The sequence below is a fragment of the Eschrichtius robustus genome, chromosome 13, assembly GCF_028021215.1.
Source record: "Eschrichtius robustus isolate mEscRob2 chromosome 13, mEscRob2.pri, whole genome shotgun sequence".
Classification (NCBI taxonomy): domain Eukaryota; kingdom Metazoa; phylum Chordata; class Mammalia; order Artiodactyla; family Eschrichtiidae; genus Eschrichtius; species Eschrichtius robustus.
In genome coordinates, this window is record NC_090836.1 from 97,285,677 (window position 1) to 97,312,567 (window position 26,891).

The 26,891-nt window shown below is 48.2% G+C and overlaps 2 protein-coding genes across 3 annotated transcripts; one reads left to right on the top strand and one right to left on the bottom strand.

Moving 5' to 3' along the window:
* Positions 1-887: 887 nt before the first annotated feature.
* LOC137774957 (activating signal cointegrator 1 complex subunit 2-like) lies at positions 888-3,283 on the bottom strand. The gene is given in 4 exon segments (XM_068560494.1): positions 888-964; positions 967-1,394; positions 1,396-2,879; positions 3,182-3,283. Coding segments are annotated over 4 exon segments (2,067 nt in total). The 5' UTR covers positions 3,260-3,283.
* A 4,762-nt stretch (positions 3,284-8,045) lies between these two features.
* LOC137774958 (DNA dC->dU-editing enzyme APOBEC-3B-like) lies at positions 8,046-20,104 on the top strand. 2 transcript variants are annotated; one of them, XM_068560495.1, is made up of 8 exons: positions 8,046-8,211; positions 9,524-9,680; positions 11,588-11,867; positions 12,093-12,207; positions 17,572-17,728; positions 18,449-18,716; positions 18,998-19,113; positions 19,826-20,104. In XM_068560495.1, the coding sequence occupies exons 1-8, from the start codon at positions 8,132-8,134 to the stop codon at positions 19,913-19,915; spliced, it is 1,263 nt and encodes a 420-aa protein (XP_068416596.1). In that variant the 5' UTR covers positions 8,046-8,131; the 3' UTR covers positions 19,916-20,104. The 2 variants fall into 2 exon arrangements, with proteins under 2 accessions (XP_068416596.1, XP_068416597.1); XM_068560496.1 differs by lacking the exons at positions 12,093-12,207; positions 17,572-17,728 and having other exon boundaries at positions 18,438-18,716.
* Positions 20,105-26,891: the final 6,787 nt, after the last annotated feature.

Genomic DNA, 26,891 nt, shown 5'->3' on the forward strand with positions numbered 1-26,891 from the left:
AAGAATCCGCCTGCCAATGCAGGGGACACGGGTTCGAGCCCTGGTCCGGGAAGATCCCACATGCCGCGGAGCAACTAAGTCTGCGCGCCACAGCTACTGAAGCTGGCGCGCCTAGAGCCCGTGCTCCGCAACAAGAGAAGCCAAGGCAGTGAGAAGCCCGCGCACCGCAATGAAGAGTAGCGGCCGCTCACCACAACTAGAGAAAGCCTGCACGCAGCAACAAAGACCCAACGCAGCCTAAGTAAATAAATAAATAGATATATTAAAAAAAAAAAAAAATAGAACGTATGAGTTAACCCTAAACCATTAAAGAAATGCAATTATTAGTTAAAATGTCCACATAAACAACCATATCATGTTACCAGCCCAGGAGGTTTTATGCTGAGTTCAATCAACCCTATAAGGATCAGAACTAAAGTTTCTCAAGAAATAGGAAAAACGTAAACCTCCTCCAATTGATTTTGGGCAGTTACAATAATGCTGATTTTTTTTTTTTTTTGAAAGGGTCAAAAACTTTATTCGCAGGGCTTTTTGTGTGTTTTTTGTTTTTGTTTTTGAGTGCACAGGTTTCCTGCCGTCCAGGGAGAAAGGGACGTGGTGTCCGGCTGCACGAGGTTTGGGTACTGGCCTTGGGGCTCCAACCCCGTCCCTTGCACCTGCGCGCTGGCCGCACGGTTCCTCCGCTGTGGATAAAGGCGCTATGTGTTCTGCAGGAAGGCGCTCACGGCCGGCTGGCAGACGATGAGGCAGCCTTCTCAGGGGCTGCGAAGCTGAGGCTGTTGAGGGGTGGACTTGAACTTGGGGCCTGGCAGGGGGCCAACTGGCGAGGAAGCTGCAGGCTATGGTACCTCAGCCTGGCAGGTCCGGTTGGTCCTGGCGCAGCGGCCTCAGGATGGAATCATGCCTTTGCTTCCTTTGCGGTCAGCCACGGCTCTCCGGTTGTGGTTGGCTCGTGTGGCTTGCGGGCTTCCTTCTTCCTGCGTTCCTGTGTTGTCTCTCGGCTCTGCCCATGGCCCCGGGGGCTGCCAGCCACTGCCGTTGAGCTGTCATGCCGGTACCCCTTCCTGGCCAGGAAGGCCATGCGCCTGGCTTCTGCTTTTCCCCGCAGCGCTGCGGGGTCCTGCGCAAAATGGTTGGGCGTGGGGGCCTCGTCCTCAGCCTCCTCCTCCTCCTCCTCGTCCTCCTCCTGCCCTCCTCTGGGCACTTTGGTTCTCAGCGCCTGAGGGATGGTGAAGGGCCTGCGGCTGAGGAGCTCATCACCTGAGTCTGCGTCGTTGGCGCCCACCGGGCTGCCATCATACGTGGCATCATACTCATCCTCGCAGTCGTAAGGCGAGTCCTCCCCTGGCTGCACTGGCACCTCCTCCACCAGCACGCTGTACTGCTCGTAGCGCCGCCACCCCCCGCTTGTCGTTCAGCAGGCTCCGTGCGCTCTCCTGCTTCCTCCTGCCCTTGTGTACCCGGCTCAGGTCCGCCGAGTCCCTGCTGAGCACGTCAAACTCAACATTCTGGAAGATGTTGTGACGAGACGTCAGCAGGGGCGTCGGGTCTGGCTTCACCTGTCTGTCTAGGCCACGGTCCAGCTGGCAGAGGGCAGGGGCCAGCCGCCCCTCCAGGATGTTGTTGATCACCTGCTCCGGGTCATAGCTGGAGTGCTTCAGGCAGGCCAGGATGAAGCCCTCGCCGAGGTCTGGCAGCAGGTCCTTCACCTGGGAGATGAGTGAGTCCGGCTCCACGCCGCACACGGCGGGGCCTGGAGCAGCCGCTGCCCCCAGGCACTCCTCTTCCTCCGAGTTCTGGCGAAGTGATGACGGTCTGCTGACCGCCTCCGCTGCCTCCATGACCCCGTTAGGATGCTCAGCCACCGGTGGGTCTTTGGCATCGGTGGCTTTCCTTCGGTCCACCCCTTCCCGTGCACTCTCGACTGCCTGGAGGACGTAGGCGGTCCGAGTCTCCTCCAAGGCTGACGAGGCCTGCTGCAACAGGCTGACGTCATCGGCCACAGGGAAGAGCGCATCGTAGTTCCGGAGAGACCTCTTCTCCTGCAGCGAGGAGCCGAAGATCTGAAGGAACTCTTCAACGAAGCCCTGAATGTTGTCACAGCTGCTTTCTAGGACTGGGAGAAGGCAGATCTGGTTCAGGAGGATGTGAAAAATCTCCAGTAGCTTCTTCCTGGAATGAGAGAGCCTCTGCCGCAGGTCACCTAGCAGCTTGCTGTCTTCAAGCCTCCTCTTCTTAACTGCAGACTCCAGTTCGGGAATTGCTATTTCGTAAAAGGAAGCTAGCCTGTAACAGAAGTCGTGTTTCTGGAAGGTTGGGCAAGCCGAAGGGAAGATATCCGGAAAGGCCCAGAGTGTGGTGCAGGTATCACAAAGGTAGAGAACGATGTCCTTTAATTCCAGGAGAGGCATGTCGCTGGGGGTCAGCCGGGCCCTCTCCTCAAGCTTCTGGGGTGTGGCGCAGGCCCCGTCCCCTTGCAAACCACAGTGCTGGAGGATATTGCTGAAGACCTGAAGGATGGTGGGCATGGTTTCATCCAGGTCATTATAGTAACTTGGCTGTTGGATAAAGATGTTTCCTATCATCTTCTGCAGCAGCGGGGAGTTGCCTTTTCCAAAGAGCACGCGGAGGTCCAGGATCTTTGGGATGTCAAACTGGAAGTTGTTGTAGAGGATTTCTCCAAAAGCAGAGGGGGAAATGAAGTGATCTTTGGATTCCTTGTGAGTGGACATGCGAAGGAAGGCGAGAAAAACACGTCGGTGGAGGCACTTCTCCATGTCAACGACCTCAGGGGCTGGGGCCACCCACTGGTCGAACTTTCGGGGGACATAGTGTAGGTAGGAGTCCAGGCACTTCTGCAGGGTCTCGTCGAAGACAACCTGGCACCAGAATTTATCGTGAGGCAGGGCCAGGAGCCAGTCGAGGTCACTGGCTACGAAGCATTCCAGCTACTCCTCCACTAGGGCGGGAATGTTGTCTTTAGGGGGCGGTTTGTATAACGCAAAATACCGGTCTGTCTTCTGCTCGGGGTGTTTGTTCACCAAGAAGAGAAGATGAGCTCAGTTTTCTCCTCTGACTACATAAGGGCTGCTTTCTCCGGGGGGGGGTCGATGATAACAGGGAAGAAGGCCGGGCTGCGTCTCAGCTGTTGTCAACCACAATCCACCCACTTCCAGGTCACCGCTGGTGAAGTCCTCAGCTTCCCTGTCTTCAGGTCCTTGTGGCTGATCTGGAGTTGGTCCAGGGGCAGAGCTGGCATTGTGCTGCATTGACCCTCCCCGGCGGCTCCACTGCCGGCGCTGAACTGCCGCCGCCGCCGCCGCCGCGGTCCATGGTGACAGCTCCCACAGCGCCGGCACTTCCGGGGTCCACAATAATATTGATTTTAAAACTGAATACAAAGAACATGAGAAAGAAAAATTATAGCCATATTTCTTTATAAACATAGATGCAAAAAATCATAATTAAACAGTTAGCAAACAAGTATTCAAGCCAAGGAAGACTTAAAGAATACACGACTTGTAATTTTTATTTCCCTGCCTTAGACGAATTTTCTTGGGACTTCCCTGGTGGTCCAGTGGTTAAGACTCCGTGCTTCCACTGCAGGGGGCGTGGGTTTGATCCCTGGTCAGGGAACTAAGAAGCCCACGTGCCGCATGGCAGCAGCCAAAAAATAAAAAGAAGAATTTTCTTTAAACTGGAAGGACACAGGATGCCCCTTATGACTGTGGCTGCTCAATGCCGTACTGTGGTCCAATCCAGTGTCCCAGGACCACAATTAGAAATAAGAGCTTCAGGGATTGGAAAAGAACAGAAACTACTAGAAATAGTAAGCAAGTTCTTAGCAAGGTTGGGTTAGATCCAAGTTCAATTTAGAAAAATTAATCGTGTTCCCAGATACTGGCAACAAACAAAAGTATAAAGGTAGATGAAGTCTACAATATTGCCAAAAAAGTTTACTAGAAATAAACCTGACAAAATGTGTAAGATCTTTATGAAAAAGTATAAGACTTACGGAAAACATCAAAGAAGACGTGTATAAATTGAGGTAAATACCATGTTAATGGATGGAAAGATTCAATGCCACAAAGATGTCTATCCTTCCCCAAATTGATCTGCACGTTGATATTGGGATTTTTCATGGAACATGAAAAGTTTTGTCCATAAATTCATATGGATCTATAAGGGGTCAATACAATTTCAAAGAGTAAGAAGGCAAGATGGATCTCCATATCAGATATTAAGAGTACTAGAAAGAAATAAGGAGAACAATATGGTAGTAGCACAGGGTTAGACAGTGGAGCAGATGAGAGACAGCTTATACACACACACACACACACACACATTAAATAAGTTTGCAGAATTACACATAGGACAGGAGGACATGGATAGATATTCATTAAATTGTTCTTATATTGGCTTTCCATATACAAAATTAAAAATTAAATATCTATGTCATATCAAACAAGTACATGGAAAAATGGTTACATTTGAAAACATTAAAAATTAAAACATCTACACATGGCAAGACTTCATAAACTAAGAGCCTAATCACAGATTGGAAGAGAGTATTTGAGATGTATATAACTGACAAAGGATTACTACGCAGATATCAAAAAATTCTTATAAAGCAATAAGGAAAGACAAACTTCCTACTAGAAAAATATACAAAGGATTCAGTCAACAATTCTATAAAAGAAGAAAATAGAAGGGACAGAAAAATATGAAAAGACACTTGGGGGACTTCCCTGGTGGTCCAGTGGTTAAGACTCCGAGCTCCCAATGCAGGGGGCCCGGGTTTGACCCCTGGTCAGGGAACTAGATCCCACATGCATGCCACAACTAAGAGCCCGCATGCTGCAACTAAAAGATCCCACATGCGGCAGCGAAGATCCCATGTGCCGTAACTAAGACCCAGTGCAGCCAAATAAGTAAATAAATAAATATATTTTTAAAAAAAGAAAAGAAAGAAAAGACACTTGGTCTCACTAGAAATCAGGAAAGTATAAAATAAAACCTCAATGAGATAGCTTTTCACATTCCAGAAGGTTGGGAAATGAGAGGTCTCATAATACCAGTATTGGTGAAGATATGGGAAATGGTAACACTTTTTATTTCTCCTGGAGGTGTCTGTTCGCACAAGAGCTTTAGAAAGCAATTTGGCAGTGAGTGCCAAGTATGGGGTTTTATTTCCACTAGGAGATCTAGATCCTGCTAAGGGCAACAACGGCCCAGCTAAAATTACCCACATTCCGGGCCTCCCGTGAGGTAGCAGTGAACACGACTTCTGGAAAGGTATATGCACCAGAGTTTCAGCTCTGGGTGTAAGGCAGCACCTACGCTACTGAGAGCAGTGATAAATCATCATTGTCCAGGAGGCAACCAAAGGAATCCTGTTGGTCATGGCCTGCTGTGGGCTAAAGGTCTGTGTCACTTGTGCACAATGAACATTTGTGTGCAAATTTGTATGTTGACGTCCTGTTACCGAGTCCAAACTTGTACTGCTCGCCACAGGACATGCCAATAAATTGAGAGATGAGGTGTTGGGGCAAAGAATAGTGACTTTATTTGAAAAGCCAGCAGACCGAGAAGATGGTGGACTAGTGTCCCAAAGAACCATCTTACCCAAGTTAGAATTCAGGCTTTTTTAATACTAAAAGGGGAGGGGGTGTTCTCGCTCTCAAACATTTTTTAGAAATGGCGGTTATTGTTTCAGGTTCTAGACTTTAATTTATTATGTAAAACTCACCCAGGTTATCTACATCAAGTGATATGAATACAGGACTGGGTCTACGCAGTGAGGAAGAACTCAAACCCCATTTAGTGTTTAGCTTTGGATTTACCTTAGAACCTGAAAACTCATTTCAAACAAGATAGTGAAGCCACACCTTGAAGATCTTCCTCAAGAGTCTGGAAATCTATTTCTGTTTCTAATTTCTAAAAAATTATTTGTGATAATCCACTCAAACTGAGGCCAATTACTAGAATGAAAGCACCACATTGTACTCTATTTGTGCCCCCAATGTGTCATGAATCAATGAATGAATAGTACCAAGTTTTCGTAAAGCACAGATGGTGTTTGTGGCAGCCATGAGAACGCGCATCTCAGATCTCGAAGCGTAATCCTGACAGCCCGGACTGCTGCGTTACGAATCCACCACATTTCCTCCAGGCTGCTCCCAGCCACTGACTGAGGAGATGGGGAGTATGGCAGGCCTGTTGCTGTGAGACACGAAACTCCTCTGACAGGTAAGTTTGGCTTGAGGTTTCCCCATTGACCTAGAGAAAACGCTCTAAACTGCATTGCACTCCAAGATGATTTCTACTGAAACTTCCTTTCTTCCCCACTCCTTTACCATCACCAGCTCTCCCCTTTGCTCTGGCTCCCTCCCCATTTTTCCCTTAGAGGTGTTTCCCTCCAAATTCTCTTACACATCTAATCCCATCATTCTATCTGCTTATTGGAGGATCTTAATACTGTGGTTAAGGGTATGGGTTTCAAAGGATTCCCTAGACAGGACATTGAGAACAAAAGAGAAACAAAAGTGAAACAATTAAGTAGGTGCTCAAAGATTTAGGATGTAAAGATATAGGATTAGGATCTACCTCAAGGATGTGAGTGATGACAACTTAAATCTGCTCCTGAAGTGATTGATAACATACATTATTATGTAAATATACACAATGGAATTCTTTTTTTTTTTTTTTCAGGTATTCACTTTTTATTGTACTTACATTTAAATTACCATTAAATACTAAGCATAAGTTAAATAAATAAATAAATAAATAAATAAATAAATAAATAAATAAATAAAAGGGGAGGGGGTGTAGCTGGTCGTTGCAGGAATCCTTTGTTCTTGCAGCTGTCCAGGTAGGTCTGGTCACAATGTTCCCATAAACCTCCAACAAGATAATTGTTATTTTCTGTTCTGCAACTTTTTATCTCTATATGAATGGAAAAGTGTGCCTTTAAAGGTCAGAGGCTAGAGAATGGGCTATCACATATATTCCAGGCTCTAGGCAACATTCTTTTGTGTGTGTGTGTGTGTGTGTGTGTGTGTGTGTGTGTGTGTGTGAAGTAATATTTATTGATTGATTCCCCCTCCCTTTTTTTTTTGGCCACACCACAAAGCTTGCGGGAATCTCAGTTCCCCGACCAGGTATTGAACCCGGGCCATAGCAATGAAAGTGCCGAACCCTAATCTTTAGATCACCAGGGAACTCCCTGACTTCCCCTTGTTTTTTTGAGTCCCAATAAAACTTTATTTACAAAAAATCAGGTGGTTAGCCTGGGGCCATAGTTTGCCACCCCTGCTCTAAAGAGTGGGACCCAGAGCCTGAATCCATGGGAGATTCAAGGCAACATTCTTTTATAAAGGTGCAGAGCCAGCATGACTAAGCACAGGCAACAGAGCACAAGGGTTAGAGGTAAAGGAATAGATTCAATATGAAGTCAGGTTTGTTCTACTCTGTTACAGCCCTAACCCCCAGTGTGATGGAATTTGGAGGTGGGGCCTTTGGGTGATTGGGTTTAGATGAGGTCATGGGGATGGGACCCCCATGAGGGGATTAGTGTCCTTATAAAGAGAGCCTTCGTGCAAGCATGCCCTCTCTCTGCCACGCGAAGGCTGAGGGGACTCTTGCCGAGGACCAAGCACAGAAGTAGGAATTCAAAGCACATCTGTCCCCTCACTTCTGGCTGTGCCAGGAGAAAATAAGGAGTCCTGATCCAAGGTCCATACTTTCTCATTGCCTCCATTCATTCAACAGGCAAGTGTAGAGCCAGGTGCAGATTTGGGCTGGGTGCAGGGGTGGGGTGGAGAGGGCTTTGTCCTGCTCTCTTCCGCCAGGGTCTGTCCCATCCCCCTCTCTCTGGCATCTTTACTTTCTCTTTCCCTTTGCAATAACGTCGGGTCCTGCTGCATAGAGGGGTCTGGCTTCATCAGAGACCGATCTCTGCCAAAGAGGGAGGGCCCAAGAGAAGGTGGGTCGGAGCCTAAGGAAGCACACCACCCCAGGGCCCTCCCACCCTTGGTGCCAAAGCAGGAAGGAGGTGGAGCCTCGGCTGAGACGGCCTGGGAGGTCGCTCACAGATAAGGGGGTTTTCTACACAAGAGCCCTGGGAGAGGAAATGGAGCCCCAGCGCCCGAGACAAAGGGCAGGGCTGGGACTAGCCAGCAAAGGAGGCTGCAGCCAGAGGCCCCGGATCAGGTACCGCTGCTGCCCGCTCTGTCCCACTGGGCCCCATCTCCAGCCCTCTCTAGGGCTGGCCTCCTTCTCCCCGCAGTCCCTGCAGTCCCAGCCTTGCTCCTTTCCCTCTCTGGGCTCCTTCTCTGCAGGGCCCACTCCCATCTGGGGTCTTTGCCCTGTTCTGGGGGTGCCCCCACTATTGCTTCTGAACCGGCCCCTCCCAAACCTCCACCCAGCTCTGAGGGTCCTCCTGGCCCAGCTCTCAGTCTGAAAGTCTGTCGGGCTAGGCCGTCCCCTCCCTGCCTGTGCGGGGCTGCACCCTCTATTGGTCGGAAATATCTGTGCTCTGTTAACGCTTAGAATTTGGTGAAAGGATGATTGAAGCAGCTGGTGGTGACTTTTTTTAAAGCATTCTGATCAGTTTCAGTTGACACCATTGTAAACACAGTGTGAGAATAGTTCTCTGAGGCAAGAAGATAAATCATCTCTTCCAAGGATATCTCAACTCTGAGCAGGAAAGTAAATGCACACCGTTCACAAACCTGGCCACACCCTAGGTGACCACGCTTCACGTTTATGACTGTACCACTAACAGCTGTAATGGAACTGGAGGAAAGATCAGGAGAAACGCTCCTATTTTAAAATTAAGTAGAAAAGAAAGCCACACCCAAGACTTCACACAGCTGCAAGGTCATATAATGGAAGAGCTGGAAATGGCCTGGCCTGGTTAGGGGACCCAGCTCTATCACTTACAGCTCTGTGACTTAGGCAGGTTACTTGTCCCCTTCTGCGTCCCCGCTTCCTCCTCTATAAAATGGGCATGGCTCCCGCAGCATTTGGAGAGTAGATGAGTTCAGATACACAAAGCACTTGTAACCATAGCCCAAGCCTGTGAATTTAGGTGTTAACCCGACATTAAAAAACAAAACAAACAAACATGTGCAAGTGAAAAGTCAGGAAGGAATTGAACTGAAATGTTAAAGCCTCTTATTTTGGAGTGGAGAGGTTTTCGTTACTCTTTTTTTATTTTTCTAATGATTTGGGGGATGGGTGGGCAGGAAAACCGGAGTGGAGGTGGGGGGTGTGCTATTGGAAGTAGCAGAGCCAGGGCCCCTGTGGGAGACGTCACCCATCCCTGCTGTCCTAGCACCCTCTCCTCTCCCTCTCCCCCAGCCTTCCTGCCTGGAAAGGCGCAGGAAATTCTCAAGGCCCAGGCGGGTTGCTGGGAGGCACAGCGCCTAGGGCGTCCAGGGGCCTGCGCTCCGGAGAGACCAGCCGGGAGTAACTCCAGGGGGCGCTCTCTGCATTTTCCCTTTTCTCTCTTTTGCCCCAGAAACCCAGTGGAGAGGTTAGATCGCCAAACCTTCTCCTTTCACTTTCGCAACCTGAGCTTTGCCAATGGGCGGAACTGCTCCTACCTCTGCTACCAGGTGGAAAGACTGAAGCACTGCTCACCTGACTCCTCCGACTGGGGGGTCTTTCAAAACCGGGTATGGGCCCCAGGACACTCATCGCAGGCGGGAGCTAAGTGTCGACCCAGAAAAGAGGCGCAGCGCAAAGACACAAAAGCATTTATTTGGTGCCTTAGAATTGCAATGCGGGGAGCACAGATTCAGGTGCAGCCTGCGTTGTGTCCCGCCAAGGAGAAAAAAGCCGGGGCGGGGGCGAGTATTGGCAAATTGCGGAAGGTTTAAGATGCTTGCACAAGTTGTTTTCCCAATATCATGATTGGGAGATATAATTACAATTGCAATTCATTGGTTTTCAGAGTATATTATGTCAGATACTAGGAAGATCCCTTTTGCAGTGTGTCCAGTTTTTAATCAAGAATGCGGATATTGGGACTCCCCTGGCAGTCCAGTGGCTAAGGCTGGGTGCTCCCAATGCAGGAGGCGCTGGGAACTAAGATCCCGCATGTCACCCGCACCCGGCCCCTCCCCCCCCCAAAAAAAGAATGCGGATATAGCAGTGACAGGCTCTGTCCTATGCCCTTGCCCAGTGTAATAGTTCAAATCTGGTGCCTGTTTCAAAAATGGGATGAAATTTTAGCCCCCAAATGGTGTCCCTCATGTCAGAGGTGTTACACAGGTTCACATAAGCCAGTAGAGGATGTGGAAAAAATGGTAATAAGTCCAACGCCATTTGGGGGTTCTCAGTGGCGGATGTATCTTCCCACACATTTTCTTAAGTCCTGGAACCGGATACGTGATGGCGGTTGACTTATCCCACCAAGCCTTGTTTAGCGAGTCTGCTGGTGGTGGGTCTCTGAGTTTGTCTTCGGGCTTGGTGAAAGGTCCCCCCACCCGCCTGCCCTCCTCCACCCAGAAGGCAGCCTTTTCAGAACCTGTGTGCGGAAGGGGCGGGGCGGGGGTGTGCACTGAAGCAGTATTATCCCACCAAAACCTAATCTGAGTCACAGGTGTCATCTCACTCTTTCTACTACCCAGTGTTCAAAAAGTTAAGAGAAACTGACGAAATTAATATTGACACTGTGTTAGACAACACAGTCATTCCCTAGATATGGAGGTGGGGAGGTTGGCTCCAGGACCCCCACAAACACCAAAATCTGAAGATGCTAAATCCCTTATGTAAGATGGCATAGCATTTGCATATAACCTACCCACATCCTCCCATAGACTTTAGATCATCTCTAGCTTACTTATAATACCTGATACAATGTAAATGCTATGTAAAGAGTTGTAAATACAATGTGGATGTTATGTAAGTAGTTGCCAGCCTGGCAAATTCAAGTTTTGCGTTTTGGAACTTTCTGGAATTTTTTTTTTTCCTGAATAATTTCAATAGGTGGTTGGTTGAATCTGCAGATGAGCAACTCTCAGATACAGAGAGGACTGACTGTATACCTAATCTATTATTTCAATTAGATGTATTTTCTAATATATAACTAATATAAAACTTCTTCATGAGATAGTTTACATTCTTTTTTCTTCATACGAAGTCACTGAAATGAACTGTGTAGTTTTACACTTGCCACACACCTCCCTTCAGACAACCCGCATCTCCAGTGCTCTGTAGACATCTGTGGCTGGTGGTTCTGCCGATGGACAGGGCAGCTCTGTGGGCCTCCCAGCAGACAGCACCTAGGGACCAAGCCTGGACCCCACAGGGCCTGGCCCAAAGCAGGCACTCAGGTTACTTGTAGAATGAATGAATGGGAGGATGGATGTTAGAATAAATGGGTGAGTCGATGAATGAGGGTAGTCAATGACTAAAGAAGAAAAGAAGGGAGGGGAGAGATGGAAAGAAGGGAAAACTCATGAACAACCTGCCTCTGGGATGCCCACCCCCTTTACCCCTCCTCCCCAGCTCCCTAGCCCGGCCTCACTGCCTGCTCTGCCGGCCAAGAACGCCCCCTTTCCGCCTCCATCTCTCCCAGGTCTATCCCGAGACTCCCTGCCACGCGGAACTCTGCTTCCTCTCTTGGTTTTGCGCCAAGAAGCTGTCCCCTTACGAGCAGTACCACATCACCTGGTTCTTATCCTGGAGCCCCTGCTTGTCATGTGCAGAGCAGGTGGCTGCGTTCCTGAAGGAGAACAGGAACGTGAGGCTGAGCATCTTTGCCGCCCGCCTCTACTACTTCTGGAAACCAGAGTGCCAGCACGGGCTGCGCCTGCTGCACCACCAGAGGGCCTGGGTGCGCCTCATGTCCCTCCGAGGTGAGAGCAGAGGGGGCTGGGGGCTGGAGGGCGGGGAGGTGGGAGGGATGGGGGCGGACCTAGAATACCCACCAGCGAGGGTGAGTGGGAGGAGAGCCTGGGAAACGAGGCAGGACTGAGGGCACATGGCAGGGAGGGGGCAGGAGGGGGCAGGACACAGGATGGTCAGCAGAGAAAGGCCTCCCAGGGCCCGGACCTGATGGCTTTCTCTCCTCTTTATCTCAGAGTTTAAATACTGTTGGAAAAACTTTGTGTACAATCAGGGAATGCCCTTCAAGCCTTGGAAGAAACTGCGTAAAAATTATCAGTTCCTGGCGGCAAAGCTTCAGGAAATTCTCGGGTGAGGGCTTCCTTAGCCTCCCTCCCCCCACCTCCTCCTTATCTCCGAGTACCTTCCACCTCCCTTCTCAGCCTCCTCTCCTCCCTGGCCCCAGAGGGCCACTGCCCTTGGGCTGCCCCTGCCCTCCCTCAGCTCCTCTCTCCTTTCTTCCCCCAGCGTCTCCCCCTCCCCCTGTAAGATCTCCCTCTCCCCCAGCAAGGGAGCCCCGCCTCCTCCCATCTCACACATTGACCAAACTTTGTTATTGAACTGAACATAAATGGGCATGAATATGTATAAGTGTGAAAATGAGATTTGAAAAACATCCTTGAAGACAGACTTGACTTATCAGAGAACGAGGTTCCTTGATGGGAATGATGGTATTCGTTTGCTAGGATATCCGCAACAAAACGCCACAGACTGAGTGACTTAACAACAGGTATTTACTTTCTCACCGATATGGAGGCTAGAAGTCCAAGATCAAGGAGTCGGTAGGTTGGGCTTCTCCTGCACCCTCCCTCCTTGGCTGCAGACAGCTGCCTTCTCGCTCTGTCCTCAGATGGTCTTTCTTCTGTGCATGACCCCTGGGGAGCCCCTGGTGTCCCTCTGTGTGTCCCAATTTCCTCTTCTCATAAGGACATCAGTCAGATTGGACTAAGGGTCACCCTAAGAGCTTCCTCTTAACACAATCACCTCTTTAAAGGCCCTATCTCAAGTACAGTCACGTTCTGAGAAACTGGAGGTTGGGACTTCAGCATGTGGATTTGCGGGGACACGGTTCAGCCCATACGATGACCAAAGGCTTTTTCGAGCTGGGCAGGTGCAGTGAGAGCCGGATCCTCGTCCTGTGTGTCTCTCTCCGGCTTATGCCCCCTTGACCCCGACTCCTCTGCTTCCATTCCAGACCTTGGTGTCCCTAGAACCCCACCGCCACCCTGCCTTCACTTTGTGATCATCACACCCTGTCTTCACTCTGCTCATCCCTCATCCCATTCCCAAATTGCTGCCAGAGATGAAGCTCTGGGGATGGTGATGGAGAATGAGCAAGGAAAAAAAAAAATGGTTAAGTTTACATTTAAATAAGTTTTTAGAAAAAAGTAGGATTGGGGACGTGAGGATTGAGATTATTGGAGCTTTTTCAAAAAGCAGACTAGAAAGTGGAAGGGCTGCCAAGAGTCAGGTCAGAGACCACAGCTCAGTTGCTCAAGGTAGATCAGGAAGCGGGCGTCTGGCCCTTTGTCCACAGAGCCAGCTGCCACGTGAATGCACCGGGGAGGAACTCCGTGGAGGTTCCAGAAAGGGTGGCTGGGATTGTGGCAGGGCAAAAAGGGAGTAAGAGCCTGATGAGGTGGGATTCTGGGCAGGCAGAGGCAGAGGAAGGAACAGCAAGTGGGAAGCTGTTGGTTTGGAATCTGTCCTTAAAGTCCTTGTGGAGAAGGTCTGGGGTCCCACTGATCTTGGCCGTCTGGGTGTGAATTGTCAGTGGCAGCAGACACCTGTCCCTTTACTCTCCCTTCCTGTTTGCACTGCTGCCTGGGGGTCTTGGGCAGAATCCAGGGGGGTCTCTGGTTGCTTCGGCTCTTCTGCCTTGATGCTCTCCCTGTCGGTGTTTCCTTCAAGGAGGGAGGCACAGAGGGACATGGATGTGGATGACGTACCTCCTGATTGTCTCGGGCATTAAAACGGGCCACAGTGGCCAGCTTAAAATGTCCCGCTTCTGGCACACCTGCATTTTGGCCCATCTCAGGCGGCTCACAGGAATCTCCAAGCCGGGGCTGTAGGATTGCTGTCATTAGGGAAAGGCCAGCAAAGGGTTTCAGCCTTCTCGTCCATCCTTCCTGCCTCTCAGGCCAGCGGTGACTTAGCTCTCTGAGTTTGACCAACACTTCAGTGTGCAAATCTGATCACTCTTTGGACTTCCCTGGTGGTCCAGTGGTTAAGACTCCATGCCCCCAATGCAGGGGGCACAGGTTCAATCCCCGGTTGGGCAAGCTCCACATGCCACGTGCTGTGGCCAAAAAAAAAAAAAAAAAAAAAAATCTGGTCACTCTTCCCAGAAGGACCCAGCTCGTTCTAGAATCTTTTGTTGGCTGTGGCCCTGGGCATTAGGACAGATGGGGGTGAAGGGGACACCATTCCTGTGGATCCTCTAACCTCCTGCCCAAGCTTGTGTTACCCCCGAGGCCGTACCAGGGCCTGTGGGGCAGAAGGGGGTGTGTGCAGGGTCGGGTAGCAATGGGATGACAAGCTGGGAAAAGTTAATTTGGGAATCACATTTGTGTGCAGTCTGGACTGGAGGTGGCCGTGACTGCTCTAAGACCTCCTCCCTAGGTTTCAACTTTCCCCAGAGCTGTTTTCTCATCTGGAGGTCTTGGTGGCCACGTGACAAAGTAAGCAGACAGCTTACCCCTTCTCTTGTGCCCCCTCCCCAACTCCTTTTCATGGAACAATGAGGAAGCAAGGGGAGGGAACCAGGCCAGGCTTCCTGGACAGCTTTCCAGTTCTGCCATTTATTTGCTGTGTGACCTCAAGAGAGTGTCTTAACCTCTCTGTGCTGGGACCGCATCTAAAATGTCAGGATAATGCTCCTCCCCGCTTGATGCTACTGGGGAGCTGGGTAGCAGATGGTGCACAGGATCTGCTCAACACAGGGCTGGAGATGAAGATCTGGAGTGCTGACCCCCAGCCCTCATTTTCCATCCTGCCCAGAGTCTTGTCAGGGTACTGAATAAAAGCTAAGTGCCAAGTAGGAGTAGGGTGGAGAGGGCTCCAGCCCGCCCCTCCCCCAATGGGAGCAGGCCTTTGTCCTGCTCTCTTCCGCCAGGGTCTGTCCCATCCCCCTCTCTCTGGCATCTTTACTTTCTCTTTCCCTTTGCAATAACGTCGGGTCCTGCTGCATAGAGGGGTCTGGCTTCATCAGAGACCGACCTCTGCCAAAGAGGGAGGGCCCAAGAGTAGGTGGGTCAGAGCCTGAGGAAGCAAACCACCCCAGGGCCCTCCCACCCCTGGTGCCAAAGCAGGAAGGAGGTGGAGCCTCGGCTGAGACGGCCTGGGAGGTCGCTTTCAGATAAGGGGCTGTCCTAAAGAAAGGGTCCTGGGAGAGGAAATCGAGGCAGAGTGCCTATGACAAAGGGCTGGGCTTGGACAAGCCTTCCTAGGCCAGGAGACTGCATCTGGACTCCTGGGATCAGGTAAGTCCAGAGCCCAGGAGGAAGAAAGAGGATGGGTCTGAGAGACAAAAACCACCCTAGGCCTCCCACCTCCGCTTACCCAGGCAGGAAGGGCATCTACCGCTCAGAGAGCTGTAGGGCAACACTCTCAGATAAGGGACTTTCCCAAGGCCAAGGGCAGCCTTGTGAGAGGGAGGTGGAGCCAGAGATCCCAGTGCCCAGGGCAAGCTGGGACGTGTGCCAAGGAGGCTGGAGCCCGGCTGCAGGGACCAGGTGGTGCTGCCTGGTCCTCCTCGCTGCCTCGGGCTCTGCGCCCAGCCCTGGGTTCTCTTCCTCTCTGGCTCCTTCTCTTGCCTCAGGCCTCCCAGCCCTGCCTCTGCCACAGCCTGTCTGTGTCCCTGGCCATATCCCATAGGCATGGCCACTGGGTCTTCCTAAAGCTCTCTGTGCACCCTCAGTCCTAGACTTTAGGTTCAAGGATGAGTGAAACAATGTTTGGAGTCAGCTATAAAAGCATTTTTAAAAATTTTATTATAGAGGCACAGTTTTGTAAAGAATATTCTCATTTCTGCTCTGTGGAGGGAAAACTGTCCAAGACAAGAAGATAACTCGTTTCCCATGAAGACACTACCAAGTATGAAAAATTCAGCTGGTCTTTTAAGTACTTCTTACAAGTTGTTTCTATCGTACCTACAGTTTTAGCTATTCAAGGGCAAGGGGCAACATTTGTGCTATGAAGATAAGTCCTCTTGTCTCAAATGTGAAATATCTCAGCCTTGAGTGTCTGGCTTTCCCCAGGACTGGGGAGTTTCCCAGAACATGGGAACTTCAGGGCTAAAATCAGGAAGATTCCGGGCAAACGGGGCAGTGGTTGTCTTAGGTGTGATATGAATGGGGTTTCCCTTCTAATCCTTACCCTGACGGTGGCCAGTTGCCCTCATGGGGAGTGTGAACTCCAGGCGAGATCACTGGCCAGTCATCAAAGGCCACAGTCCAGAGATGGTCTCTTCAGCAATCGTTATCCAAATCCATCTAAAGTTTTACTAATTAACACAAGGGACGTCAGAGATAGGTTTCCACTGATGAAGTTTGTGGCTTTGTTAATTAGCATAACATATCAGAAATGGTTTTTCGTTGGTGGAACTGGTGAGTTGGCTGGAAATATGCAGAGACTTCTCTGGCCTTGCAGGAACAAAGAATTGTGCCCCGTGGTCTGGGCCGTGAGGGCACCCTTGGCTTGATTCCTGTGTCCAGATGCCAATTCTGAGGCTCTGAGGTCATCTGAGTCTGACTCGATGGTCAACCAAGTGACATTACCTTGGGTGGAGTGTCCAGAAGGGCAATGGGCTGGGCCATCAAGCCTCCCAAACTCGTTCAGACTGGCATCTGCTTGGTCGTGGGTGGCCACGTGCAGTGCGGCTCCGGCCAGAGGGTGCCGTCATGCGCCTCTCGGGCCCGGCAGGAAGGCGCCTGGTTACATCCACCTACTGCTGTCTGCGCAGAGCCGACAGCATTTACTGAAAAGAACCTGGTGGTTCTGCATCCCCACATGGGCTGGGCCACTTTGCAGTATAATATTAAATGAAAGAAAAGCAAGATAGAAAATGGAATACTCTATAGAGTACCATCATAATTAGGGGGAGAAAAAGCTATGTGAGCCCTTCAGCCAAAAGTCTCTGTCACAATACTCCCCTGGTGACAACAGTTGTTCCTGTTCACATGCCTCTGTGCTCTTTGTACAGACAAAATTGTGATACACACACCTCGGCCAAGAGCACAGAGTTAAAGGAAGCTCTTTAACTTCCATCCCCCTCCCCACTCCCCAAAGAGAAGGGTCCTGACATTAGGTACCGGGTTGAGGTGCTTGTGGGACCTTAACAGAGGGGTCTGGGACTCAGGACAAAGATGTGAGAGACGAGGAAGGACATGCCGTGTCCAGTTCTCGGGGTGGGGGGCCCCCCACTCAGCCCAGGTGTCCTGCCTGCAATGGCCTCTAGCGTGGGCTGGAGGGGGTGGTGATGTGTGAGGGGGGAGAGCTCGCCCTCTTCCCTCTCCCTCCCAGTCCTCCTGGCCAATAAAGAAGGAAGAGACTCTCCCTTACCTCTCCTTAGGGGCCTAGGTGAACCCAAGAAGCTGGGTTCAGAATGTGACAGAGCCTTGGGTGACACCAGAAAACACTCTCTGCATCTTTGATTTTCTCCTTCCTGTTGCACAGAAACACAATGAATCTGCTAAAAAAAAAAGTATTCCAACAACAGTTTGGCAACCAGCACCGGGTCCCACTGCCCCGCTACCGGAGGAAGACCTATTTGTGCTACCAGCTGAAGCAGCTCGATGGCTTCACGCTTGACAAAGGCTGCTTCCGAAACAAGGTGCCAAGTGGGCTCCCTGGGCACAGGGCAAGCAGGGGCAACCGCACCATGCAGGGAAAATCCTGAGGCTTAGCAGTCTGAGTGAGCCCTGCTTCCCTGGAGCTCTCCACATTCTTTCCCATCCCCGGGCCACCACACAAGCCCTTCCCTCCAGCAGAACGTTCCTCCTGCCCCTCTTTGAGAAGTTAATGTTGCCTCATCCTCCGGATCTCAGCTCAGTCACCACTTTGGGGAAGCCAAGCGCTCTTCCGAGGACTGAGCACCTAACCTCACCTGCAAGATCTCCATCACACTTCCGCCTTTCTGCCATCTTCCTACCTGTCCCGTCCCCGCTCCCTCCCTCCCTGACCTCCCTGGTACCCTCAGGTTCAAACATCTCCAGAAAACCTCCTGGACATGTCCAAAAGCCAGGTCACAGAGTATTCAGGACTGTGCCCTGGGGGTGTCTGTTCTACAACCCTTCTCCTCTGGGCACTGGGACCCTGATCCGATTCCGATCAAGTTACAGGTGCTTGGGGAGTGTGGAATTAATGGATGAGTGAGTGAGTGAAGGAATGAATAACTGAAGGAAAGAAGGAGGTTCTTCCTTGTGCTATAGGCAAGTTCACATACTGGGAAGTTCACAGGACAGAGGCCCTCATGCCGATCTTCATCCTCGGTGTGTGACCTCTGGCCTCTGCCTTCTAACCAACCCTTCCGTCTCTCTGAGACCCTCTCCAGAAACAGCGACATGCAGAAATTCGCTTTATTGACAAGATCACCTCGCTGAATCTCGACCCAAACCAGAGCTACAAAATCATCTGCTATGTCACGTGGAGCCCTTGCCCTACCTGTGCCAGGGAACTGGTTGATTTCATCAACGGTCAGGACCACCTGAGCCTGCAGATCTTTGCCTCCCGCCTGTACTTCCACTGGCTCAAGCTGTTTCAGAGGGGGCTGCAGCAGCTACAGGCAGCCCAGGTCTCAGTGGCTGTCATGACCCGCTCAGGTAGGAAGAGAGACAGAGCTGTCGGTGGACGGGAGGATCTGCAGTTCCAAGAACGAAAGCCACTGAGTAGGAGTGGCGGGGGAGAGGAGGCTGGACAAGGACGGCGGCCCAGCTGAAACCCCGGGTGTGAAACCACCCGAAGGGGAAATTCCAGGGACAGACTAATTCCAGGGAGAGGAAGAGAAGGAAGCGGAAAGGAAGGAGGGACCGTGGCCCTGCTGGTGCCAGCTTGCTGCTCCCCTGCCCTTGGAGCCTGACTCGGTTTCCCTCTCTCATCTCAGAGTTTGAAGACTGCTGGGAAGAATTTGTGGATAACCAGGGGATGCCCTTCGAGTCCTGGGATAAGCTGGAGCAATACAGTGAAAGCATAAGCCGTCGGCTCCGGAAGATCCTGCTGGTGAGAAGCTCTCCCCGCTGCAGGCCCCTGGCCTCTCCACCCTCCGCTGACCCCCTTCCCAGCTTCAGCCCCACTTCTGTCTGTCAATCCTCTCCTTGCTCTCTCCCCACTGCCTTCTCTTTTCTCATGACACCCGCTTTAGGTCCCCTCTTCCAGGGGCTCCCAGTTCCTTCCTTCTCTCTCTCTTCATAGACTTTTTTTTTTAGTAGATTTTATTTTATTTATTTATTTTTGGCTGCCATTGGGTCTTTGTTGCTGCATGTGGGCTTTCTCTAGTTGTGGCGAGCGGGGGCTACTCTTCGTTGTGGTGCACGGGCTTCTCATTGCGGTGGCCTCTCTTGTTGCGGAGCACGGGCTCTAGGCGTGCAGGCTTCAGTAGTTGTGGCACATGGGCTCAGTAGTTGTGGCTCGCGGGCTCTAGCGCAGGCTCAGTCGTTGTGGCGCACAGGCTTAGTTGCTCCGCGGCATGTGGGATCTTCCTGGACCAGGGCTCGAACCCGTGTCCCCTGCATTGGCAGGTGAATTCTTAACCACTGCGCCACCAGGGAAGCCCCTCTTCGTAGACTCTTCTTAGCTTTCTGTTTCTCTTAAGGCATCCCTGGCCTGCCTTGACCCAGTTCTTTTCTTGTCCCGGCATTTTCAGCCTCACCTCTGCTCCCCTTCCTCCCTCAGTTTCCTGCCAACCGAAGCTTTCTCATTTCTCTCTCAACAGCCCTCGAATTGGAATAATTTAGAGGATTCCTTCAGAGACTTGAGACTTGGATCCCCATCCCCTTCGTCGTTAAGAAGTGACTCAAGATGACAGGTCCTGGGGCATCTCACTGCTTCATAAACTGCTGACTCCTAGGAGCAAGTAGCAAGCTCCACGGTCACCCCTGACCCTCGCCCAAGTCCAGAGACCTTTCTTTCCTCTTTCATTCTTCTTTTTTCCTTTCTCTTCTAAGTGGGTAAATATTTTTATAATTGAAAAAATAAAGATAATTTGAAAGTCTGTAAAACTTGGGTTACTTTCTGAAAGGAGAATCAGGTTTTTCCTTCATAAAAAGATGAGTATAAAGAACTTAGATACTACAGCACTAAGGAAAAATTTACTTAAGAATTCCTAGTATAGGGACATCCCTGGTGGCGCAGTGGTTAAAAATCTGCCTGCCAATGCAGGGGACATGGGTTCGAGCCCTGGTCCGGGAAGACCCCACATGCCGCGGAGCAACTAAGCCTGTGTGCCACAATGACTGAGCCTGCGCTCTTGAGCCCATGAGCCACAACTGCTGAGCCTGCGTGCCATAACTAATGAAGCCGCACACCTTGAGTCTGTGTTCTGCAGCAAAAGAAGCCACTGTAATGAGAAGCCCGTGCACCACAACGAAGAGTAGCCCCCGCTCGCCACAACCAGAGAAAGCCCACGTGCAGCAACTACTGAAGCCCGTGCGCCTAGAGCCCATGCTCCACAACAAGAGAAGCCACCAAAATGAGAAGCCCGCGCACTGCGACCAACAGTATCCCCTGCTGGCGGCAACTAGAGAAAGCCTGCGCAGCAACAAAGACCCAACACAGCCAGAAATAAATAAAAATAAAATAAATTTATAAAAAAATAAAATAAAATAAAAATGGGCAAAAGAACTGAATAGACATTTTTCCAAAGAGGAAATGCAGATGGCCAACAGGCACATGAAAAGATGCTCAGCGTCGCTAATCATCAGGGAAATGAAAATCAAAACCACAATGAGATATCACCTCACACCCATCAGAATGGCTAGTATCAAAAAACACAAATAACAAACGTTAGTGAGGGTGTGGAGAAAAGGGAACCCTTCTACACTGTTGGTGGGAATGTAAATTGGTGCAGCCACTGTGGAAAAGAGCACGGAAGTTTCCCAAAAAACTAAAAATAGAACTATCATATGACCCAGCAATACCACTCCTGGGTATATATCTGGAAAAAAACAAGAACACCAACTTGAAAATATACATGCATTCCAATATTCATAGTAGTGTTATTTACAATTGTCAAGATATGGAAGCAACCTAAGTGTCCATCAACAGATGAATGGATAAAGAAGATGTGGCATATATATACAAAGGAATATTACTCAGCCCTAAAAAAGAACAAAATTTTGCCTTTTGCAGCAACATGGATGGACTTAGAGGACATTATGCTAAGTGAAATAAGTGAGACAAAACAAATACTGTATGATATCACTTATATGTGGAATCTAAAAAATACAACAAACTAGTGAATAAAACAAAAAAGAGGCAGACTCACAGTTATAGAGAACAAACTAGTGGTTACCAGTGGGGAGAGGGAAGGGGGAGGGGCAATATCGGGGTGGGGGAGTGGGAGGTGTAAGATAGGCTCCAGGATGTATTGTGCAACACGGGGAATAGAGCCAATATTTTGTAATAACTGTAAATGGAAAGTAACCTTTAAAAATTGTATTAAAAATAAATTTGAAAAAAACCCCATGTGTCCATATCAATAGATGCTGAACAGAACTTCATAGAATTCAGCCATCATTAAAATGCTCAGTAAAATAGAAATTAAAAATGCTGAAGTGTACGAAATGATTTTTATAGAAAAGCAATAAATATTATTACAATGGCAAAATATTAAAATCATTTCAGTTAAATTGGGACCATGTCACCATTTACTCCAAATTGTCTTGGAGTTCTAAGGAATGGAATCAGACAAGGAAATTCCAGAAATTGTGTAAACATTGGAAAAGAAGATACAAACTTTCTTCTGTTATTGTTGATGATTTTATACCTTCCAAACCCGAGACTTGAATTTGAAAGGGAAAGAAAAAAGAGAAAAGACGTAGGGTAAACAAGAGGGCTGAAGTCAGAATTAATGTATAAAAGCTTTTTCTCTATGTTAACAACAATTACCTAAAAATGGAAAAGGGGGAAATATTACACTTAAAAAAGCAATAAAAAGTACTAAATCCAATCAACATACAAAAATCAGTTGCATTTCTTTACACCAATAATGAACAATCCGAGAAGGAAATTAAGAAAGCAATCCCATTCACAATAGAATCAAAAAGGACAAAATACTTAGGAGTTAACCAAGAAAGCCAAAGACCGCTACATGGACAACTACAAAACACTGCTGAAAAAAATTAAAGAAGACACGGACAAATGGAAAGACATCTCATGTTCATGGATTCGAAAAGTTAATATTGTTAAAACGTCCATACTACCCAAAATGATCTACAGATTCAATGTGATCACTTCAAAATCTCAGTCATTTTTTGCAGAAATAGGAAAAATCATCCTAAAGTTCATATGGATTTTCAAGGGATCCCAAATTGCCATGCAAACTTAGAACATGCATAAATTCTGGAAAAGATACAAAGTGTCAGAAATTAAAATCTCTATGACAGGGACTTCCCTGGTGGCGCAGTGGTTAAGACTCCGCGCTCCCAACGCAAAGGGCCTGGGTTCGCTCCCTGGTCAGGGAACTAGATCCCACGTGCATGCCACAACTAAGAGTTCGAATGCCACAACTAAGGACCCCGCCTGCCGCAACCAAGACCTGGTGCAACCAAATAAATAGGTAAATAAATATTAAAAAAAAAAAAAAAAAAAAAAGGGAATTCCCTGGCAGTCCAGTGGTTAGGACTCAGCCCTGTCACTGCCAGGGGAACTAAGATCTCACAAGCTGTGTGCCGTGGCATAAATAAATAAATAAATAAATAAATAAATAAAATGGATAAAAAGTTAAAAAAAAAATCTCTATGACAAAGAGAAACTTAACAGTTTCTGATGCCATAAATAAATATTTATTATTGTTAAAAAAGACTTGGCCTAACACTCAAAGATTTCAGTTTAAATCTCCTTAGTTTGTGCATCTCAATAAAGAATCAATCATTACATTACTCAGATCCTACAACTTTGATTGTTCTGAAATATTTTATCTGTGAATGTTTGGCCTGTTATTTAAGATGTCTGAAGGGTTCAAAAAATCAGTCATGGGGCTTCCCTGGTGGCGCAGTGGTTGAGAATCTGCCTGCTAATGCAGGGGACACGGGTTCGAGCCCTGGTCTGGGAAGATCCCACATGCCGCGGAGCAACTGGGCCCATGAGCCACAGCTGCTGAGCCTGCGCGTCTGGAGCCTGTGCCCCGCAACGGGAGGGGCCGCGATAGTGAAAGGCCCGCGCACCGCGATGAAGAGTGGCCCCCGCTTGCCGCAACTAGAGAAAGCCCTCGCACGGAACGAAGACCCAACACAGCCAAAAATAAATAAAAATAAATAAATAAATAAAGTAGCTATAAAAAAAAAAATCAATCACACTAGATCTGTAATTGCCATTTAAGTTTTAAGGGACTGTAGCTAGTCAAATTAATAATCATGTTTAAATGCTTGAGGAAAACTGATTTTCAGAGCTATATTATTTTCACAAATTGTGTAATAAACAAAGTACCAATACTAATGAGTATTCCCCTCCAAGCGCAAAAAACTCCTGGATATTAAAGAAACTATCAAAAATTTATTAAAATTAAGATTGCCTGGAAGTAACTGAAATCCAACCAGGGGCTTAAACCAGACAGAAGCAGGGCCTCTGAGGATGGCCATGCAGTTTGTTCACCTCACAACTCCAGAGTCTTCCGCCAGAGTCTTCCGATCATGTCCTCTGCCCTGTGAACAGCACCCCCTGGGCTTGTGCAATATGGCAGCCCTGGATGGATGCTTATCTCAAACAGAAAAGTCCAGATAGAAGCTGCAGAGCTCAGAAAATGGGTCCACAGTCATTCAGGACCTGGGCTGATTCCAGCTTTCTGCTGTCATCCTCAGGATGTGCAGGGCCTTGGTCCTTGTGGCCCAAAACATAGCCCCATCATAACATCTGTGTTCTGTAGCTGGATGGGGGGAGAGGGGAAGTAAGGGCAAAGGACCAAACCAGCTGTCTCTTAGGAGGGGTCCCAGAAGCTGCTATACGGCATTTATTTTCACATCCCACTGAGCAGGACTTAGTCATTCGGCCACAACTAGCAGCAAAGGAGTATGGTAAATGTGGCCTTTATTTTGGATGGCCATGTAACTTGCTAAAAATCATGGGTTATAGACTCTGAAAAAAAGGGGAATAAAAAGAGTGGGCTATTTAGTAGTTTCTATCCCATTTGTGAGAAAGCTTTTAATAATAAATGTGAAATATGTATGTACTGAGTTGGGTAGTATCTCCCCCTTCCCAGGACCTCAGGATATTGCCCTTATTTGGAAATAGAATCATTGCAGAGGTAATTATTTATGATGAGGTCACACTGAAGTAGGGTGGACCCTTCATCTAACAGGACTGGTGTCCTTTAAGAAGAGGAGAGACACAGCCTCGCGTGGAGAAGTTCGTGTGGGGAGAGAGATAGAGGCTGCAGTGATGATCTACAAACAAAGGAACGCCAAGGCGTGCCAGCAACACCAGGAGGGAAAGGCCCCAACCGGAGAAGACACAGGAAAAATTCTTCCCTAGCGCCTTCAGACAAAGTACAGCCTGCCCACACCTTGATTCCAGACTTCTGTCCTCTAGAACTGTGAGAGGATACATTTCTGTCACTTAAAGCCACCCATTTGGTGGCACTTTGTTATGGCAGCCTAGGAAACCATTACGATGTACATATATATAAATAGTGGTCCAATAAATTAGTGATAACTAATTTAAAAATATTTGTGTGTGTTTGGTGTGGGGCAATACTATTCACAACTGTAACAAAAATCATGAAATGCCTAGGAAGCGTCCTAAGCAGAAATATGTACACTGTATGAATAGAATTGTTAAACCATAATAAAGGACATAAAATAGAAGCTACATAAAGTGAAGAAATATTTAATGTTCCTAGAGAAAATATTTTATTTTTCTTTCTCCTTTCTTCTATAAATTTGAAATAATATTAACCAAAATTTCATTTGAAAATGTTATATAATTTGAGAAATCCAATTCTAAACTCAATATGGAAAGGGAAACTCTGCAAGAATAGCCAAGACAATTCTGAAAAAGAATAACAATGTTGCTGGGGGGCAGGGAGGAGAATTGCCCTGCCAAGTATTTAAAAACTTTAAAAACATTAAATGTTAAGCACACCATAAAGCTATAGTAGCCAAAATAGGTTAAAACTGGCCAAATCTGAGAAATTTTGAGCATTCAAGTAAATAGTGATAATAATGAATGATAGCCATTGAATAAAATAGGAAACCATGAATCCATACTCATATAAATAAATAACTACACTGAAAGTCTGATGAGGAATGGGATTTTACATAGTTTCAAATTATAGGCAGACCTTGTTTAATTGCGTTTCACTTTATTGTGCTTCGCAGACACTGTTTTCTTTATTATTTTATTTTATTTTATTTTATTTATTTATTTTTGTCTGCGTTGGGTCTTCATTGCTGTGTGCGGGCTTTCTCTAGTTGCGGCAAGCAGGGTCTACTCTTCGTTGCGGTGCACGGGCTTCTCACTGCAGTGGCTTCTCTCGTTGCGGAGCACGGGCTCTAGGCGCGCAGGCTTCAGTAGTTGTGGTACGCAGGCTCAGTAGCTGTGGTGCACGGACTTAATTGCTCTGCGGCATGTGGAATCTTCCCGGACCAGGGCTTGAACCTGTGTCGCCTGCATTGGCAGGCGGATTCTTAACCACTGTGCCACCAGGGCGGTCCCCTGTTTGTTTTTTAAAATATTTATTTATTTATTTGGTTGCGCCAGGTCTTAGTTGCAGCACGTGGGCTCCTCAGTTGCGGCATGTGAACTCTTAGTTGTGGCATGCATGTGGGATCTAGTTCCCTGACCAGGGATCGAACCCGGACCCATGCATTCGGAGCACGGAGTCTTAGCCGCTGCACCACCAGGGAAGTCCCCGACACTGTGTTTTTTACAAACTGAAGGTTTGTGGCAACCCTGCATTGAGCAAGTCTATTAGCACCATTTTTCCTACAACATTTGCTCACTTTGTGTCTCTGTGTCACTTGGAAATTCTCTCAACATTTCAAGCTTTTTCATTATTATTATATTTGTTATGGTGATCTGTGATCAGTGGTCTTTGATGTTACTATTCTAATTGGGTTTTTTCATTTTGTATTTTTATTTTATTTAATAAAGAAATTTATTTATTTATTTATTTTTGGCTACCTTGGGTCTTCATTGCTGCGCATGGGCTTTCTCTAGTTGCAGTGAGCGGGGGCTACTCATTGTGGTGGCTTCTCTTGTTGCGAAGCATGGGCTCTAGGTGCGCAGGCTTCAGTAGTTGTGGCACACGGGCTCAGTAGTTGTGGCGCACGGGCTTAGTTGCTGCGCTGCATGTGGGATCTTCCCGGACCAGGGATCGAACCCATGTCCCCTGAATTGGCAGGCGGATTCTCAACCACTGCTCCAACAGGGAAGCCCAACTTGTATTTTTAAATTAAGGTATGTACACTTTTAAAGACATAATGCTATCGCACACTTAGTAGACTATAGAATAGTGTAAACAAAACTTTTATATGCACTGGGAAACCAAAACATTTGTGTGACTTGCTTTAGTTAGGTATTTACTTTATTGTGGTAGTCTGAAACCAAACCTGCAATATCTCCAAGGTACGCCTATACCTCCTCCAGAAAATATTTATTAATTTCAAAACAAAAAGAGTAACTTCACAGTGGAGAAGCCTGGCAGACGCCATCTTAATCAAATAATCAAACTGGACAACATGAGTGATGGTACCCGGATGGGGTACCATGACAACACAGCATCACTTTTGTGATATTCCTGCCGAAGATGCATGACCTGAATCTAATCACAAGTGATGAAATAA